The following is a 19,409-nucleotide window of genomic DNA, read 5'->3' as shown; positions in this document are numbered from 1 at the left end:
CGTTCTGTTTCCTAGAGAGGAACGTACTTTGGTGCGAAAAGTGCAAATCAATCCCAGAACAACAGCACAGGACCTTGTGAAGACGCTGGAAGAAACCGGTACAAAATATCTATATCCACAATAAAAACGAGTCCAATATCGACATAACCTGAAAGGCCGCTCAGCAAGGAAGAAGCCACTGCTCCAAAACCGCCATAAAATAGCCCGACTACGGTTTGCAACTGCACATGGGGACAAAGATCGTACTTTTTGCAGAAATGCCCTCTGGTCTGATGAAACAAAAATAGAACTGTTTGGCCATAATGTTCATCGTTATGTTTGGAGGAAAAAGGGGGGGGGGGTGGGGGGGGGGCTTGCAAGCCAAAGAAGACCATCCCAACCGTGAAGCACGGGGGTGGCAGCATCATGTTGTGGGGGTGCTTTGCTGCAGGAGGGACTGGTGCACTTCACAAAATAGATTGCATCATGAGGAAAGAAAATTATGTGAATATATTGAAGCAACATCTCAAGACATCAGTCAGGAAGTTAAAGCTTGGTCGTAAATGGGTCTTCCAAATAAACAATGACCCCAAGCATACTTCCAAAGTTGTGGCAAAATGGCTTAAGGACAACAAAGTCAAGGTATTGGAGTGGCCAATCCCATAGGAAATTTGTGGGCAGAACTGAAAAAGCGTGTGCGAGCAGGGAGGCCTACAAACGTGACTCAGGTACACAAGCTCTGTCAGGAGGATTGGGACAAAGTTCACCCAACTTATTGTGAGGGTTGATAATATGTTTTGCTTGCTATTCAGATTTTGTTTAAGCTGAAGCTATAACAAAAGTGTGCAACATATTGTGACTAGCTGAAGGCTGTGGCTAACCTTAGGTGTGTGCAGTTATCACGAGTTGTTGTGGACACATACAGAACGTAGTGTAGCAAACAACAGACGGTCTTTTGTTAGAACTCAAACTTGGCAATAATGGGAAAGAGGTGTGGGCTCATAAGATATTCTGTGTGTATATTCTGTGTATTCTGCCCAGCAACAACTACACCTGCCAACGGGAGTGCCTGGGGGCTGGGGCTGGGACCAGCCTGTGCGCCAACGATAGGCTGAGTGAGTCTAAACCACACTCAGCCTCTACTCTGACAGGCCAGCTCAGAAGCAGGAACTACTTCTGTCAGAGTATATTAGAAGAACTTTGTCAGGAACTAGTCAGTTCTCTGTTCTGCCCTGCGTGGTGTTACAGTGAACCCGTATATACGAAAATTGCATTTACCATTTATTGCTTGACTAATAATAAAAAACATAGAAGATTCTCAGTGACTCCGTGTCACCTTCTATCCTGATGCCAGATTCGATTGACGCAACTCTAACAAATCTATTGTGGGAAGCTTATGGAAGGCTCCCCGAAACATTTGACCCAAGTTAAACAATTTAAAGGCAATGCTACCAAATACTAATTGAGTGTATGTAAACTTCTGACCCACTGGGAATGTGATGAAAGAAATAAAAGCTGAAATAAATCACTCTACTATTATTCTGACATTTCACATTCTAAAAATAAAGTGGTGATCCTAACTGACGTAAGACAGGGACATTTTATGAGGATTAAATGTCAGGAATTGTTAAAAACAGTTTAAATGTACATGGCTAAGATGTATGTAAACTTCCGACTTCAACTGTATCCGAGTTATTGGCGTTCAAGCAGACAGAAATCCATCCGATATGACGTAGCACTGTGATTAAGTCGCTCTCACTACACTGGAAGTTAATAGGAATATGATATTTAGATTTCAAAAATGTCTATCGTACATGTCAGATTTCAATAATGGCCGATGTCATTATGTTCCTCTCGAATGAGCAATTGATTATATTTTTGTGATATTCCTACCTCGAGAAATGTGTAATTTAACAGTGGGTCTAGCACATTTTTCCTGTTTGTCTTCCTTTTAAGTCCAAGGTGCATTGCATGGTTCCATTGCTAGAGATATTTACAGAAAGGAGATAGGAATCCAATGAATGAAGAACGTATAAAACCCCACCTAGCAGACTGTCCACAAATCGCATTCACGTTGTCATGCTGCGTCACGCGGTTGCTAAACTAATCATCACGCAATCCCTTCTCAAAGTCAGTGTATGTCTATTTTCAAAGAAAGCACGCAACGTCACGATTCAAAAAGGTATACGATGTTACAGATAGCAAGATAATTATCGCATATCTCAGATTTTTTTTGTAATATTGTACTTATCTTTGACGAAATTGGTGCTAATGTTGGGTTTGAGCTGGCGCTCAACAGACTCGCATTCACTCCTTACAGGAGAGCGCTCCTTCTCCCAGAATCGCAAAGAATGCACCGCGCTGCCCATTGACGTAGCATGGGCAACGTTTCCCATCTCCTCAAAAGTACACTTCTCAAAAAAATAAAGGGAACACTTAAACAACACAATGTAACTCAAAGTCAATCACACTTCTGTGAAATCAAACTGTCCACTTAGGAAGCAACACTGATTGACAATAAATTTCACATGCTGTTGTGCAAATGGAATAGACAACAGGTGGAAATTATAGGCAATTAGCAAGACACCCCCAATAAAGGAGTGGTTCTGCAGGTGGTGACCACAGACCACTTCTCAGTTCCTATGCTTCCTGGCTGATGTTTTGGTCACTTTTGAATGCTGCCGGTGCTTTCATTCTAGTGGTAGCATGAGACGGAGTCTACAACCCACACAAGTGGCTCAGGTAGTGCAGCTCATCCAGGATGGCACATCAATGCGAGCTGTGGCAAGAAGGTTTGCTGTGTCTATCAGCATAGTATCCAGAGCACGGAGGCGCTACCAGGAGACGGGCCAGTACATCAAGAGACGTGGAGGAGGCCGTAGGAGGGCAACAACCCAGCAGCAGGACCGCTACCTCCGCCTTTGTGCAAGGAGGAGCAGGAGGAGCACTGCCAGAGCCCTGCAAAATTACCTCCAGCAGGCCACAAATGTGCATGTGTCTGCTCAAACGGTCAGAAACAGACTCCATGAGGGTGGAATGAGGGCCCGACGTCCACAGGTGAAGTTTGTGCTTACAGCCTAACACCGTGCAGGACGTTTGGCATTTGTCAGAGAACACCAAGATTGGCAAACTCGCCACTGGCGCCCTGTGCTCTTCACAGATGAAAGCAGGTTCACACTGAGCACATGTGACAGACGTGACAGAGTCTGGAGACGCCGTGGAGAACGTTCTGCTGCCTGCAACATCCTCCAGCATGACCGGTTTGGCGGTGGGTCAGTCATGGTGTGGGGTGGCATTTCTTTGGGGGGACGCACAGCCCTCCATGTACTCGCCAGAGGTAGCCTGACTGCCATTAGGTACCGAGATGAGATCCTTAGACCCCTTGTGAGACCACATGCTGGTGCGGTTGGCCCTGGGTTCCTCCTAATGCAAGACAATGCTAGACCTTATGTGGCTGGAGTGTGTCAGCAGTTCCTGCAAGAGGAAGGCATTGATGCTATGGACTGGCCCGCCCGTTCCCCAGACCTGAATCCAATTGAGCACATCTGGGACATTATGTATCGCTCCATCCACCAACGCCACGTTGCACCACAGACTGTCCAGGAGTTGGCAGATGCTTTAGTCCAGGTCTGGGAGGAGATCCCTCAGGAGACCATCCGCCACCTCAACAGGAGAGTGCCCAGGCGTTGTAGGGAGGTCATACAGGCACGTGGAGGCCACACACACACTACTGAGCCTCATTTTGACTTGTTTTAAGGACATTACATCAAAGTTGGATCAGCCTGTAGTGTGTTTTTCCACTTTAATTTTGAGTGTGACTCCAAATCCAGACCTCCATGCGTTGATAAATTTGCTTTCCATTGATCCTTGTTGCGTAATTTTGTTGTCAGCACATTCAACTATGTAAAAAAAAGTATTTAATAAGAATATTTCATTCATTCAGATCTAGGATGTGTTATTTTAGTGTTCACTTTATTTTTTTGAGCAGTGTATATCAGCCGTTGCGAATGTCAACCCCCACTCTGATCTACATTGATCTGCAGGTTAAACATGGTGAGATCGTAGACTCCTAAATTGATAGTGCAATTTGTTTAGGCGATTTTACAGTGAACTAGCTACTTTACATGCTGATATCGTCTTTGGTTTCATTGCGTGTAGCTATGTTTGCTAGCTAGCTACCTAGCCCGCCAGCTAACCATAGAGTCGACTTGAGCTGCAACAAATTTCCACAACAACGTTCCATGTTGCCACCAACCTTACAGATAACGCCAAAATGAAACATTAGTTCACAAAAATATTTTGTTCTCACATAGTGTTATTTAACGCTGTAAATTAAAGGAACGAGTGGTTTTGGCTGGATTTGTTATTTAAACCAATTGCAAGTGGCATGACCTAAGCCAATAGAAGTTAGCCTCTGAATCATCAGGGAATGATCAACAGTGTAAAATGCTCTGGAAAGGTCTAGAAAGGCGGCAGCACAATGTCTCTTATCTATACAATTTACTACATGAGATGCAGATATGGTGCCATGTCTTGGTCTAAAACCAGACGGATGAACAATCTGGATACATTTCATAGATAAGAAAGAGTGTAGCTGAGAATTAAATCGAGGATCCAATACTTTTGCTAGGCAAGAATGTTTTGAGATAGTTATTTATCACAGTTTGTTCCTATCGCCCTATCAGAGGTGGCCTTTAGCACAGTAGCAGAACTATTAATTTGGTTGCACATTTTGTGGCAACATTGACGTGCCTCATCTCTGGCCTTTTCCCCAATCAAGTATTTACATAGAATGTTGATAACAGACCCACTTACTTTATTCTGAAGATGGCAGTTAACCAGGAACAGAAGCCCTGCAGTGTAGACATGCACAATGAGAAATCAGACATTTGAAAAATATGCAGTTGAAAACATTAGTCACCAGTCACATTGTCAACACGTGAAGATTTTAAAAAATTTAAAAAATAATGAAATTCCACACAATCAAATCATTTGACAGTGTGATGCGTTAAATGTTTTCGTTTTTAGGCCCCAATTCAATCAATTGCAGATAAATAAAAAACACAATGCTGGTTTATGCCGTATCAGAGGTGTTTAAATCCAACATAGCAACATGCTATTCTCATGGTCATTGACATTGACATTGAATGTTTAATGTGAAACCTAAATTCAAAACAATGTAAACATTCTGAATTAAACTATGGTGTTACATTATCTGCAATTTATTTCATTGGGGCCCAAGTACTGTATGACCAGAGAGGGGACTGTCTGGGGTAAAGCCAACCTGATCTGGACGGCTATAGCGGTAAGCCCAATCGTGATGTGAGTTTTAGTGAACAGACAGGGAGAGAGGAGGAAGAGCCTTAGCCTACCAGCTGGGATTAAATGGCTAGGAGATAGAAAGATAACATGGACCTGAATTGACTTACTAGGGTGATTAGAGTGCTACGTATGACTCGGGGATATGGTATGGAGTTGCATAGAATGTTCTTGGGGGACATTGGCATGTGGATAACTGACTGGTTTAGCTTATATTTCTGTAGTAGTCACAAGTTGTTTGGACTAAAGGAAAATGTCTGTTCCACACACTGGGGCATTTCGCCTGAAGGATATTAATTCAAACTATCACCATATATGAATCACCATATCTAATATTGTGTGGAATTAGTTGGAAGTCAAGAGTGATGGAGATAAGTCTCCCTTATTATAAAACATCTATGTACTGTATCTATAAAGGGGTGGGTAGTCTTCATCAGGAGTCACTAAGTGGAAATCTGTCTGGTGGACAGGACCCACACTATACCCTCCCCCACCTGACTCCACCCACATCCAAGGCTGGCAGCCAACGGCTTTACAGTCCTTTGCTTGTCCTGCATTATTTAACAGGGATGGGAGGGAGGCAAAGCCAATGCAGTTGTTTAAAGAGCTGACAACCTCAGACAACCTCAGTGGTGGGGAGACATTCAGAGGTGGGGAGACATTCGGAGGGAGGGAGGGATTTCTCACGTTATCCCGTTGATCGAAGTCGACAGAGCTGGAAACTGAAGTGAGACGTTCATAGCGGTCTGGCGCTTCAGAATGCAGAGCTGAGGCAACACTGGAAACAGAGGACAAGTGTCAGGCTTTGACGGAGGCACAAAGAACACGGCAGGACCGGGTTCTGCAACTGTTACGTTTGTTAATTTATGGTTTGAAACAGAATGGAAATGAGGCTAGACGGATTTCTTCACAATTAAAATTAACAGTAGTCACAGCTAACGGGGTCGATTCCATTTAAATTCCATCAATTCAGAAAGTAAACAGAAAATTGGAATGTCAGTTTACAACATTTAAATGGAATTGACCCCAACCCACATCTTTCACTACTGCACATTTATCATAAAAAATGCCCTTTTATTAAATGAACCCATAATAGTTCCTCAACAATGTCCATAGAACCATGCCATTCTGTGTATATTTTATAGTCAGTTTGATAAACTCCATCTCTTTGAGGGTCTAACATGACACATTCAAGATCCCATCATCCTAGGCGGAATTACTGGCCAATCAAGCATTGCGGAGTTGGCACGCACTGTTAAACTGTTAATTTAGTCACATGATATAATCCTATATTTTTTTTACTGTAGATACTATGCACTAACAAAATCACAGAACATTTCACTTGAACTCCCCACTCCAAGGCAAACATCAAGAAGGCTTCTATGTGAATGACATAATAGATGCCCAGCTCCACGAGTTCAACATAGCTACACAAACGTCAAAACTCGTGGGGCTGGATAGATGTCTAGATAATGGTTTGTGCCATGACTGTAAAGTCTGATAGCATCAGACAACAGTGAAATGACAGTTTATGGCATCTGCCTCGTCAGGGAGGTATCAAGTAAAGGGTTACCCCTCACTCTATAGGACAAGGGACAAACACAGTGTGCAACTCAGACCAACACCACTCTGGCTGAGGTTGCCCCAAGTATGCCAAACAGCTTGAAAATAAGGTAGGCATCATTGAGGATACCCTTGAGCCAAATAATGGTTGTGTGCTAGCAGTATAACTTTCAGACAGAAGGCAGGCTTTGAACGATCTATGTTGGCCACCATTGCATTGTGCTGCCAAACATGCCTGAGGACATACACTATATATACAAAAGTATATGGACACCCTTTCATATTAGTGGATTCAGCTATTTCAGTGACACCCTTTGCTGACAGGTGTAGAAAATCGAGCACAAAGCCATGCAATCTCCAGACAAACATTGGCAGTATAATGGCCTTACTGAAGAGCTCTGTGACTTTCAACGTGGCACCGTCATAGGATGATACCTTTCCAACAAGTCAGTTCGTAAAATGTCTGCCCTGCTAGAGCTGCTCGGTCAACGATAAGTGTTGTTATTGTGAAGTGGAAACGGCTAGGAGCAACAACGGCCCAGCCGTAGATTCTTTCACATTTATTTTTACTTATTTAACTAGGCAAGTCAGTTAAGAACAAATTCTTATTTACAATGATGGCCTAGGAACAATGGGTTAACTGCCTTGTTCAGGGGCAGAACGACAGATTTTTACCTTGTCAGCTCGGGGATTCGATCTAGCAACCTTTTGGTTACTGGCCCAATGCTCTACACTGGGCTACATGCTGTGAAGTGGTAGGCAACACAAGCTCACAGAATGGGACAGCTGAGTGCTGAAGAGCGTAGCACTAAAAATAGTCTGTTCTCAATTGCAACACTCACTACTGAGTTCCAAACTGCCTCTGGAAGCAAAGTCAGTACAATAACTGTTTGTCGGGAGATTCGTGAAATGGGTTTCCATAGCCGGGTAGCCACACACAAGCCTAAGATCACTGTGTGCAATCCCAAGCGTTGGCTGGAGTGGTGTAAAGCTCCACTCCATTGGACAAACAAATCTGGGTTTGGCGGATGCCAGGAGAACACTACCTGCCTGAATGCATATAGTGCCAACTGTAAAGTTTGGTGAAGGAGGAATAATGGTCTGGGGCCTTTTCGGGCTAGGCCCCTTAGTTCCAGTGAAGGGAAATCTTAACACTATAGCATACCATGACATTGTAGACAGTTCTGTGCTTCCAACTTTGTGGCAACAGTTTGGGGAAGGCCCTTTCCTGTTTCAGCATGACAATGCCAACGTGCACAAAGCGGGGTCCATACAGAAATGGTTTGTCGAGATCAGTGGGGAATTACTCGACAGGCCTGCAGACAGCCCTGACTTCAACCCCATCGAACACCTTTGGGATGAATTGGAACACCGACTGAAAGCCAGGCCTAACCGCCCAACATCATTTTCCAACCTCACTAATGCTCGTGGATGAAGTCCCCGCAGCAATGTTCCAACATCTAGTGGAAAGCCTTCCCCGGAGAGTGGAGGCTGTTAAAGTTGCAAAGGGGGGACCACCTCCATATTAACGCCCATGATTTTGGAATGAGATGTTCGACGAGCAGGTGTTCACATACTTTGGTCATGTAGCGTACCATCTTTGATATGTATAATCTCATTTTGTGATTAGAGCTCCACTGAGCAATGGACAGGACAAAAGAGGCAGTGTCTTCTGCTTTAAACGCCAAGGGCCCTATTCAATTATCTTCTTTTTTAATGCCAGGCACTACGGGCTAATGACTAACAGTTTCCAGAAAAATGTATTTACAGCATATGCAAATGTTTAATTTTATATAAATATATGTGTGAGAGAGAGAGAGTCAAACAGGGAAATGTTTCCAATCATTTGTCCATCATAGTTTTCTCATAGGGGATAAGAGCTGTGTTTCGTGTAGGCTCACCATGGCGTGACGTTTTGATAACCATGTAACTCTTTCTAGGACAAGGTGACTGATCAATATATTTGTTTGTATTTACCCACCCAAAAAAATAAATGCTAATGTGGCTATCATAAAGAACTACAAATACCATGATGATCTGGACAAGACTGCCGAATTCAGGCAAAGGTCATCTCTGGATTAACCATCTAATGTTAGCTAAATATAGTAATAAACAAATTGGCTCTGTGAACAGTCTTGTGCAAGTTTTAAATTGACACAATTACCTTTTAGCAAATGTGTCAACTAGAGATGACGTGCAGGAGCTTGCAGGGATTTGTAGTTTTGCATGACGTCTACTGATGTTAAGTAGCATTTTCAAATCAGAGTAAATAGAGCCGAATATATTGATAAGTCACCTTGTCTGAGAGAGATTTGCATGGCTATCAAAACGTCACACCAGGGTAAGCCTATACGAAACACATGCCTTCTTTTAAGTGTTTCTAAAATCCCCTATGGAAAAAATGAAAGGTGAAAAATATGATTGGAACCATTTCCCTGTCTGACTGCTAGGTTTTATGGGTATTATGACACCTCCACTGTGGGGTTCTACAGCCTAGGTGATTGTGATTAAGGGGGGGGGGGGGGGGAAATACACTATTAGTGTAGTGTCTGGCCTCAACAACAACAGTTTTACTCCATTTCTTGAAGGGTAGGATTTGTTTTGACATATTCCGGAAAGCCAGTTAGCGATTTTGAATAGGGCCCAAAGTCCACAACTATATTTTGTATTAGCTGCAGCACTGGGTGTATATTGTAATCTCCCACCCTTATATCCTACAACAGAAGATCTACCACAGTCCAACAGTACACTTAGTCCAATGACAACATGTACAGATATGGGGGCCGCATACATTTCTCTGTCAGGGCAGAAGACCACATTCCACTTTCTAGCTGGATTCCAATCTGAAAACACTCCTGTCCTCTGCCTTTATTGAGGGGGAAGGGATGATTTTTTTGGACTGAGAACCCAGCCTGTTGAGAACTTTGCTTCTTGTGGTCTAATAAAAGGGTTCACCCTGGAGGCGCTATCATCACAGCTAATGTCACAAGGATTCACAAAGACGCCACAGCAAGAGGGCCTAGGGAAGTTCACACCCACACGGATGCACCTTTTACCTTGTATTATTTGCTCTCAGTGTGTCATAGTTACCCTTTTTCTCTTCTCCGACTATGTTATATTCAAACGTGTAAAAGGAAGCATGCATGTCAAAAGATTCATATGTTAGGTGACAGTCAAAAGCATCAGAAGCCATGGCAGATACACTGGTGGAAGTCGACAGTATGGTTAATGACACACAAGGCACGTATGGCGGGTTAACAAAAGGTCAGAGTCGACGCCCAATAAAATCCACAGCAAAAAGCAGTGACGGAGCCCTCACACCAAACCATCTTGCTTGTTAATAAGATAGACACACATCCACCTTTCTCACACACACACACACCCCAATTGGGGTGGATTCCAGTCCATTCTGGAATTGGATTGCAAGCATGCGCACACATGCGCACCTATCCGAAATGGGAAAAGAGAGAGAGTGTTAGTGCACCAGTTAGAAGGACAACAAGTACAGTTAGGGCTGTAAAAGCAACCAGGGAAGAGAGAAGACAACCAGGACATAAACGTGTTATAAAAAAAACATACTATTCCCGCTCCTCCAATCCGCTGAAACACTTCTTCGATCTTCACAGTGAAACAAAAAGAGGAAAAATGAGCATAATTGTCATGAATTGGAGTACACGTTTACTTCATTAAGGTTAGTCCTGGATAGAAATCCTGAAGTATCAACAAATTGGATGTTACAATATATCGAAGCAGGAGAGGTTTATTAGAGCCATAGGAAGATGTCACCCCCCCCCCCCCCCATCCCCTCACCGCACAAGGACATACAACCACTGGTGACACCTGCCTCGTCGCAGCTCTGAAAGAGCAAGAAAACAGCTGTGTGTGTTGAGCGATTAACAAAAAATGTGGACCCGGTTTACAACTCATTGACCAACGTAAAAAAATATATAATCTGTGACCTCAAATCACAAATCAAATCCAGCACCAACTGTGTGAAGTTGGAGTTTAACAGGCAAATATTCAACATAGTTTAGTGCAGAAAATGTGGTAATTAAAGTACAATAACCACAGCCCACTGCCTGCAGCTGCCTCTTCTTGCCTTGTCAGACACGAAGACATCTAGGCGCAGGAGCAGTTAACATAGCATTAGGTGCTTGCCTCTCTTTTCCGCCCAAAATGGGTTTGCTTGTCGAGCTGTTTTGAATACTTGAGCCAGGTGGTGGAGAGTTACTACAGCGCTGAGCAGTATGCAACCATACGGCCGACGCAGGCGTCGACTCAAATATTTTCAGCAGCGTAACTTTTTGGAAAGCTGGGAAACTTATTTTGGCTATGATCTGGCAGAAATTCGCCCATAGGTTGATGCAATTCATCGACTGACCAGGGGAACAAGACCACACACAGACCACATGAGAGGAAGTAAAGTTGTGAATTAATTAATTGATAGGCAGTAAAATGGGCAGTCACTGCCATCATGGGGCTTTTATTAGCTAATTGTTTTATTCTGGGTAGTTACATTTTTTTTTAAAACTAACCAAACTATTTTTCGAAAACCGAACAGAAACCAGAAACCTTAAAAAAAGGGGCCATCCAGGATTGGTACACAGTAAATCAAGGAGACTTGAAATCAGTGTTAAAATAGTTTGGGTTAAATTAACTCTACTTGAGTTATCTTAACTGGCAGAGTGATACGCTCTCTGGAGTTAGTGGGGACAGAGTACTTTTAACTCAATTAAGAGTAACCAGAGAGAGGGAGTTAAATCTATGGAATATCCACAAATGTGGGAGGGGCCTCTGTCATATTTCCCAGCATGCTCTGTTGCGGGAAGATTTTTTTTTTTTATAGTTTATTTTAATATCTGTCATTTTGCATGTACATTGATTGTTTACGATCATGTTTTTTAACTTTCTGCTCGGACAGGCTTTCTGAATGCAAGTCCTGAGTGAAATTGCTAGATATCTTCCCTTGAGTTGGATTACAACAGGGATTGGATATCACTTTGCTAGTTACCATAATGTGACACATTAAGATGTTGCAAATAAGGCATCACCCTTACACTTCAGTAGTAGTAGTAAACTGATAGAGAAATGTACACTGGTGGAGTTCTGTGTTTTGAATTAACTAAAATCACACAAAAAAAAAGAGTAATCAACTCTGAGTTGGATTTTTACTCTATTAGTTTAATACATTATAATGAAAAACAGCCTGGCATCAAAGACGTAACATAGTAAATGTAAAGCGGAGACACTCATTAGTATACGTTACATTTGGTACGATTACAAAAAGACAGATGGTTACTTAAAACCCTTTATACACGTGATAATTGGCCTATTTGGATAGGGCGTAATTAAAATGTTTCTTACTGAAGAAATATGAAAAGCGCATATATATATATATATAAGCAATTGAAAGGGAACAGTTTGGATATTATGGGGAAATGATTAGGTCAAAATTGAGGACACAGCAGTTCACCTGTTGTTGCAGTGTTAATTGTAAGTCCATTTTACATTCCCTGTCCTTGTTGAAATTAAATCTGAAAATACTCCGGATACATTCAGTAACAAAATATTATTCGTGGAAAATGTGGGGTAGGTGCAACACATTACAAAACAATGACAAGGGTTTGAGTGAGAGGACTAACTGTGGCCACGAACCTCTCCGAATTGTGCACAGTTCCTAAGTCATTTCGATGCAGTTTTATGACTCAAAGAAGAGTCTTCAACTATAAAGTTTTTTTGGAGGGGGGGGGGTTCTCCTAGCTGTGCCAGTGAGGAACTAGAGAAAGGACACTTGTAGTTGCTTGGTTTGGCACACAACCCTGCATCCCCCATCACAATTACTGTTGTGATGGTTACTGTACAGTCACTGTATTCCAATTTAGGTGCTTATCAGTGCCAAAATCTGCTATTTTCAACCTATGGAGGGTACGAGTGTAAAGGGCTACAGGTAGACACAGTGATATGACCTAGGTGCACAAAGTCAACAGCATAGTGGGTCAATTTCCGCAACAACCTAAGAGCGTTGAAGCGCAAGGCTAAACTCCCTCACTGTTTTGGTCCCATACATGCGCAGCTACTGTGTGGGAGCAAAGTCTTGCATCTCACTTATCGCAACATCTGCGGATCTGCTCTTGGCAATGTCATTTCACAGAGTCTACCTTTAAGCCAAATATGAAAGGTTGGTCGGAGAGGATGGGTGGGCGTATATCACAAAAGTCAAGCTACCCCAAAGGTTGCATGTTTGAATCACATCACAGACAACTTTAGCTAATTAGCAACTTATTACTACTTTTTAGCTACTTTGCAACTGCAGAGAGTTGCAAAGTACACTGCTCAAAAAAATAAAGGGAACACTAAAATAACACATCCTAGATCTGAATGAATGAAATATTCTTATTAAATACATTTTTCTTTACATAGTTGAATGTGCTGTCAACAAAATCACACAAAAATTATCAATGGAAATCAAATTTATCAACCCATGGAGGTCTGGATTTGGAGTGACACTCAAAATTAAAGTGTAAAACCACACTACAGGCTGATCCAACTTTTATGAAATGTCCTTAAAACAAGTCAAAATTAGGTTCAGTAGTGTGTGTGGCCTCCAGGTGCCTGTATGACCTCCTTACAACGCCTGGGCATGCTCCTGATGAGGTGCCGGATGGTCTCCTGAGGGATCTCCTCCCAGACCTGGACTAAAGCATCCGCCAACTCCTGGACAGTCTGTGGTGCAATGTGCCGTTGGTGGATGGAGCGAGACATGATGTCCCAGATGTGCTCAATTGGATTCAGGTCTGGGGAACGGGTGGGCCAGTCCATAGCATCAATGCCTTCCTCTTGCAGGAACTGCTGACACACTCCAGCCACATGAGGTCTAGCATTGTCTTTCATTAGGAGGAACCCAGGGCCAACCGCACCAGTATATGGTCTCACAAGGGGTCTGAGGATCTCATCTCGGTACCTAATGGAAGTCAGGCTACCTCTGGGGAGCACATGGAGGGCTGTGCGGCCCGCCAAAGAAATGCCACCCCACACCATGACTGACCCACCGCCAAACCGGTCATGCTGGAGGATGTTGCAGGCAGCAGAACGTTCTCCACGGCGTCTCCAGACTCTGTCACGTGCTCAGTGTGAACCTGCTTTCATCTGTGAAGAGCACAGGGCCCCAGTGGCGAATTTTCCAATCTTGGTGTTTTCTGGCAAATGCCAAACGTCCTGCTCGGTGTTGGGCTGTAAGCACAACCCCCACCTGTGGATGTCGGGCCCTCATTACCACCCTCATGGAGTCTGTTTCTGACCGTTTGAGCAGACACATGCACATTTGTGGCCTACTGGAGGTCATTTTGCAGGGCTCTGGCAGTGCTCCTCCTGCTCCTCCTTGCACAAAGGCGGAGGTAGCGGTCCTACTGCTGGGTTGTTGTCCTCTTACGGCCTCCTCCACATCTCCTGATGTACTGGCCTGTCTCCTGGTAGCGCCTCCATGCTCTGGACACTACGCTGACAGACACAGCAAACCTTCTTGCCACAGCTCGCATTGATGTGCCATCCTGGATGAGCTGCACTACCTGAGCCACTTGTGTGGGTTGTAAACTCCGTCTCATGCTACCACTAGAGTGAAAGCACCGCCAGCATTCAAAAGTGACCAAAACATCAGCCAGGAAGCATAGGAACTGAGAAGTAGTCTGTGGTTACCACCTGCAGAACCACTCCTTTATTGGGGGTGTCTTGCTAAATGCCTATAATTTCCACCTGTTGTCTATTCCATTTGCACAACAGCATGTGCAATTGTTTGTTAATCAGTGTTGCTTCCTAAGTGGACAGTTTGATTTCACAGAAGTGTGATTGACTTGGAGTTACATTGTGTTGTTTAAGTGTTCCCTTTATTTTTTTGAGCAGTGTAGTTGATCAAATTACACGAGATTAGACTGATCTAAGGAGTGACCTCAAACCACAATTTGGTTTTCGTAGAAAAGTCACTGCCAAGAAATGCTTATGTTAGCATGACACATTTAAAAAAAAAAACGTTTTACTCCGCAAAGAGTGTGTTTGAATTTGCCTCTTTGCTTGACATCATGGTAAAATCAAAAGAATTCAGCAAAGACCTCATAAAAAAAATTGTAGACCTCCACAAGTCTGGTTCATCCTTGGGAGCAATTTCCAAACGCCTAAAGGTACCACGTTCATCTGAACAAACAATAGTACGCAAGTATAAACACCATGGGACCACACAGCCGTCATACCACACAGGAACGAGACGCATTCGGTCTCCTAGAGAGGAACGTACATGTTTGAGAAAAGTGCAAATCAATCGCAGAACAGCAGCCAAGGACCGTGTGAAGATCCTTGTGAAGTAGTAGGACCTTGTGAAGATGCTGGAGGAAACCGGTGCAAAAAGTGGTGGAGGTCTGGATCAAAAGTGGTGATCCTACCTGACCTAAAACAGAGTATTTTTACTAGGATTAAATGTCAGGAATGATGAAAAACTGAGTTTAAATGTATTTGGCTAAGGTGTATGTAAACTTCCGACTTCAACAGCATGTGCATGTATGTCTCAGTATGGGGAAATGCCTGATGGGGAAATAATGACCATATGAGCAGAGGGACCATGATAAGGCCCAGTTTTCAGAGGAACCACATGTCACCATGTTGGTCCCCCTAGTCCATCAGTGTAAAGGCCTACAGTGAGACGCTCCCAGAAGGCAGCTGACTAACTGGTTCCAGAATAGAGGGTGCTTAGTAAGATGCTCCATTGACTGTCGTTTGTAGGTATTTAATGTCAAAATTACAGCCTTAAAATAAGCTTGCCAACAGGGAGCCAGTTGAGCAGTACAGTTTTAAAAATGTGACTGCATCGCAGTGTAATGAGTTATAACGGGAAAGTAGGGGTACTTTATAGTAAGTTTATGACTTCAATTAATCAGTAGGCATATAGGCATGTGTACATTCATATTATTAGTCAACTTGTTATTTCTCCTCTTAATTGCACTGCATCAGATCATGTGCATTCAAAGGTGATGGATTTGATACAGCATTAAAATACATTAAGTATGCTAACTAGTTATAAATTCTTTCCATATTTATTACCAACATACCCAAACCATAGATGAATCATAATTGATAAAAATACGTATCCCATGGGGTTATGGTAATAAACTGGTGAAAAGAAGATTCCTTAAAGAGGATTGTTGCTCTACTGTTGCTCCAGAAATGAGTAGTGTATACAGTGGGTCAAAAAAAAGTATTTAGTCAGCCACCAATTGTGCAAGTTCTCCCACTTAAAAAGATGAGGCCTGTAATTTTCATCATAGGTACACTTCAACGATGACAGACAAAATCAGAAGAAAAATCCAGAAAATCACATTGTAGGATTTTTAATTAATTCATTTGCAAATTATGGTGGAAAATAAGTATTTGGTCAATAACAAAAGTTTCTCAATACTTTGTTATATACCCTTTGTTGGCAATGACAGAGATCAAACGTTTTCTGTAAGTCTTCACAAGGTTTTCACACACGGTTGCTGGTATTTTGGCCCATTCCTACATGTAGATCTCCTCTAGAGAAGTGATGTTTTGGGGCTGTTGCTGGGCAACACAGACTTTCAACTCCCTCCAAAGATTTTCTATGGGGTTGAGATCTGGAGACTGGCTAGGCCACTCCAGGACCTTGAAATGCTTCTTACGAAGCCACTACTTTGTTGCCCGGGCGGTGTGTTTGGGATCATTGTCATGCTGAAAGACCCAGCCACGTTTCATCTTCAATGCCCTTGCTGACGGAAGGAGGTTTCCACTCAAAATCTCACGATACATGGCCCCATTCATTCTTTCCTTTACACGGATCTGTCGTCCTGGTCCCTTTGCAGAAAAACAGCCCCAAAGCATGATGTTTCCACCCCCATGCTTCACAGTAGGTATGGTGTTCTTTGGATGCAACTCAGCATTCTTTGTCCTCCAAACACAACGAGTTGAGTTTTTACCAAAAAGTTATATTTTGGTTTCATCTGACCATATGACATTCTCCCAATCTTCTTCTGGATCATCCAAATGCTATCTAGCAAACTTCAGACGGGCCTGGACATGTACTGGCTTAAGCAGGGGGACACGTCTGGCACTGCAGGATTTGAGTCCCTGGCGGCATAGTGTGTTACTGATGGTAGGCTTTGTTACTTTGGTCCCAGCTCTCTGCAGGTCATTCACTAGGTCCCCCCGTGTGGTTCTGGGATTTTTGCTCATCGTTCTTGTGATCATTTTGACCCCACAGGGTGTGATATTGCGTGGAGCCCCAGATCGAGGGAGATTATCAGTTGTCTTATATGTCTTCCATTTCCTAATAATTGCTCCCACAGTTGATTTCTTCAAACCAAGCTGCTTACCTATTGCAGATTCAGTCTTCCCAGCCTGGTGCAGGTCTACAATTTTGTTTCTGGTGTCCTTTGACAGATCTTTGGTCTTGGCCATAGTGGAGTTTGCAGTGTGACTGTTTGAGGTTGTGGACAGGTGTCTCTTATACTGATAACAAGTTCAAACAGGTGCCATTAATACAGGTAACGAGTGGAGGACAGAGGAGCCTCTTAAAGAAGAAGTTACAAGTCTGTGAGAGCCAGAAATCTTGCTTGTTTGTAGGTGACCAAATACTTATTTTCCACCATAATTTGCAAATACATTCATAAAAAATCCTAATGTGATTTTCTGGATTTTCTTTTCTCATTGTGTCTGTCATAGTTGAAGTGTACCTATGATGAAAATTACAGGCCTCTCATCTTTTTAAGTGGGAGAACTTGCACAATTGGTGGCTGACTAAATACTTTTTTGCCCCACTGCAAGTGACAGTGAAACAAGTCTCCCTGAATGACTTGCAAACCAATAATCTTGAAGGAAGAGGTAGGAAGGAATGGTGATGGGATTACTAAAGGCACACGGTCATAATAGGCAAGTAACTCTCACAATTCAACAGACAAGAGCCAATGATCAGTAGGACTACACCAGGGCAGTGCGTGTGTGTGCTCACGCGAGTGTGATGTAACACCTCAGAGTCATTTGTTAGGCCTACCTGTCAGCGTCTGTCACCAATGCCAAGCGTCCATAATCCCAGGCCACTTTCCGCAATATTGAGAAGACAAATAGAAGCACCTGAAAGCACAGAGGAAAGTAATGCTATATGATTTACATTTTCATTGGTGGTTTTCCAGGTGAAGCCGCAAGAAAATGTGTATCACTCAAATGTTGAAATGGATTTTATAGCAATGTCACTGCTGTTCTAAAACAATGTTCTAAGACCAGTAAGCACTTACCGGGCTCCAAAATGATGGACACCCTTGATAAAGATTAACAATAATGACGGGAAAACATGTACAAATACCAAGCAATATTGTACGCTCCAAAAATTGGAAAGATTTCAAAATGTCTTGGGGTTATGATCTTTGACCCTCAAACTTTCTTACTCACATTCATGTAGAAGTGTTCAGAAACCTATTCTATTCTTACTTACAATAAAAGTGACTCCAAAATGACAAATGATTTACCTTTTATTTCTACTGAGCACTAAATAATCTGAAACACAACCAAAACAAAAAAAACGTAACTACTTCATTTAAAATCAAATCTTATTTGTCACATGCTCCAATCCCAATACAACAGGTTACCGTGAAATGCTTACTTACAAGCCCTTAACTCTTTCTTGAACTGCATTGCTGGTTAAGAAAATAAAAAATAAAAAAGTAGCACAAAAATAAAGAGGCTATATACCGAGTCAATGTGCGGGGGTACAGGTTAGTCGAGGTATTTTGTACATGTAGGTAGGGGTGAAGTGACTATGCATAGATAATAAATAGGGAGTAGCTGCAGTGTAAAAACAAAGGGAGAGGGGGTGTCAATGTAAATAGTCCGGGTGGCCATTTGATTAATTGTTCCGCATTCTTATGGCTTGGGGATAGAAGTGTCAACCCTGCCTTCTTGAGGAAAAAAAATATTAAATGTTAAACTAAATCTTTCTCTGAGTAATTCTATTAATTTTTTTTTTTTTTTTTTTGCATACAACATAGCTCAGTATTTAAATGATGTATTTTATACAGTCATTATTGCTCATCTTTCTCAAGGGTGTCAATCATTTCAGACCCCACTTCATATGAGGTAAATGTAGTATGATTAGAGGATGACAATAAAAAGAAACATTGGTGCTTAATTCTAAAGGATACAAAAAAAAGTTAAAGTATAAAAAAGGCCAGCACTCATTTTACTCACTTTTCAGATTCCAAAAATGATTAAGTTTTGCATATTTATTTCAAACTTTCCTTACGCTGACAAATACTGAGTAATGACATGAAATAAATTGACTAAACTATCTAGCCTTTTCATCTGTTCATCATGTTATGATATCATGTCCATGTTAGTATATTTTATTTAACCAGGAATAGACAGATTCTTGAGGTCAGAAACCTGTTTTGGGAAGGGGACCTGCTATATGCTACTTTATGAGCATCAACGTGACATTGTCCTGAGAAACAAAATCCGTGAGAGACAGGGATCTTTGAGGGCACAGGCACACATTATGA

The 19,409-nt window shown here is 42.4% G+C and overlaps 1 protein-coding gene across 1 annotated transcript in view; it reads right to left on the bottom strand.

Moving 5' to 3' along the window:
- Positions 1 to 19,409, bottom strand: part of LOC115103929 (CSC1-like protein 2) — a 106,716-nt gene that overhangs the window by 68,400 nt on the left and 18,907 nt on the right. Inside the window, exons 3-6 of the mRNA XM_065006314.1 lie at positions 17,909 to 17,988; positions 10,441 to 10,479; positions 5,986 to 6,076; positions 4,795 to 4,832 (exon numbers count right to left, since the gene is read on the bottom strand). Of these exons, the coding sequence (XP_064862386.1) occupies positions 4,795 to 4,832; positions 5,986 to 6,076; positions 10,441 to 10,479; positions 17,909 to 17,988 (248 nt within the window). The remainder of the gene's footprint in view (positions 1 to 4,794; positions 4,833 to 5,985; positions 6,077 to 10,440; positions 10,480 to 17,908; positions 17,989 to 19,409) is intronic.

Source organism: Oncorhynchus nerka, linkage group LG21 (assembly GCF_034236695.1).
Source record: "Oncorhynchus nerka isolate Pitt River linkage group LG21, Oner_Uvic_2.0, whole genome shotgun sequence".
Taxonomy (NCBI): domain Eukaryota; kingdom Metazoa; phylum Chordata; class Actinopteri; order Salmoniformes; family Salmonidae; genus Oncorhynchus; species Oncorhynchus nerka.
The sequence above is the reverse complement of the archived record's forward strand: the minus strand, read 5'-3'. Positions and strand labels throughout refer to the sequence as shown.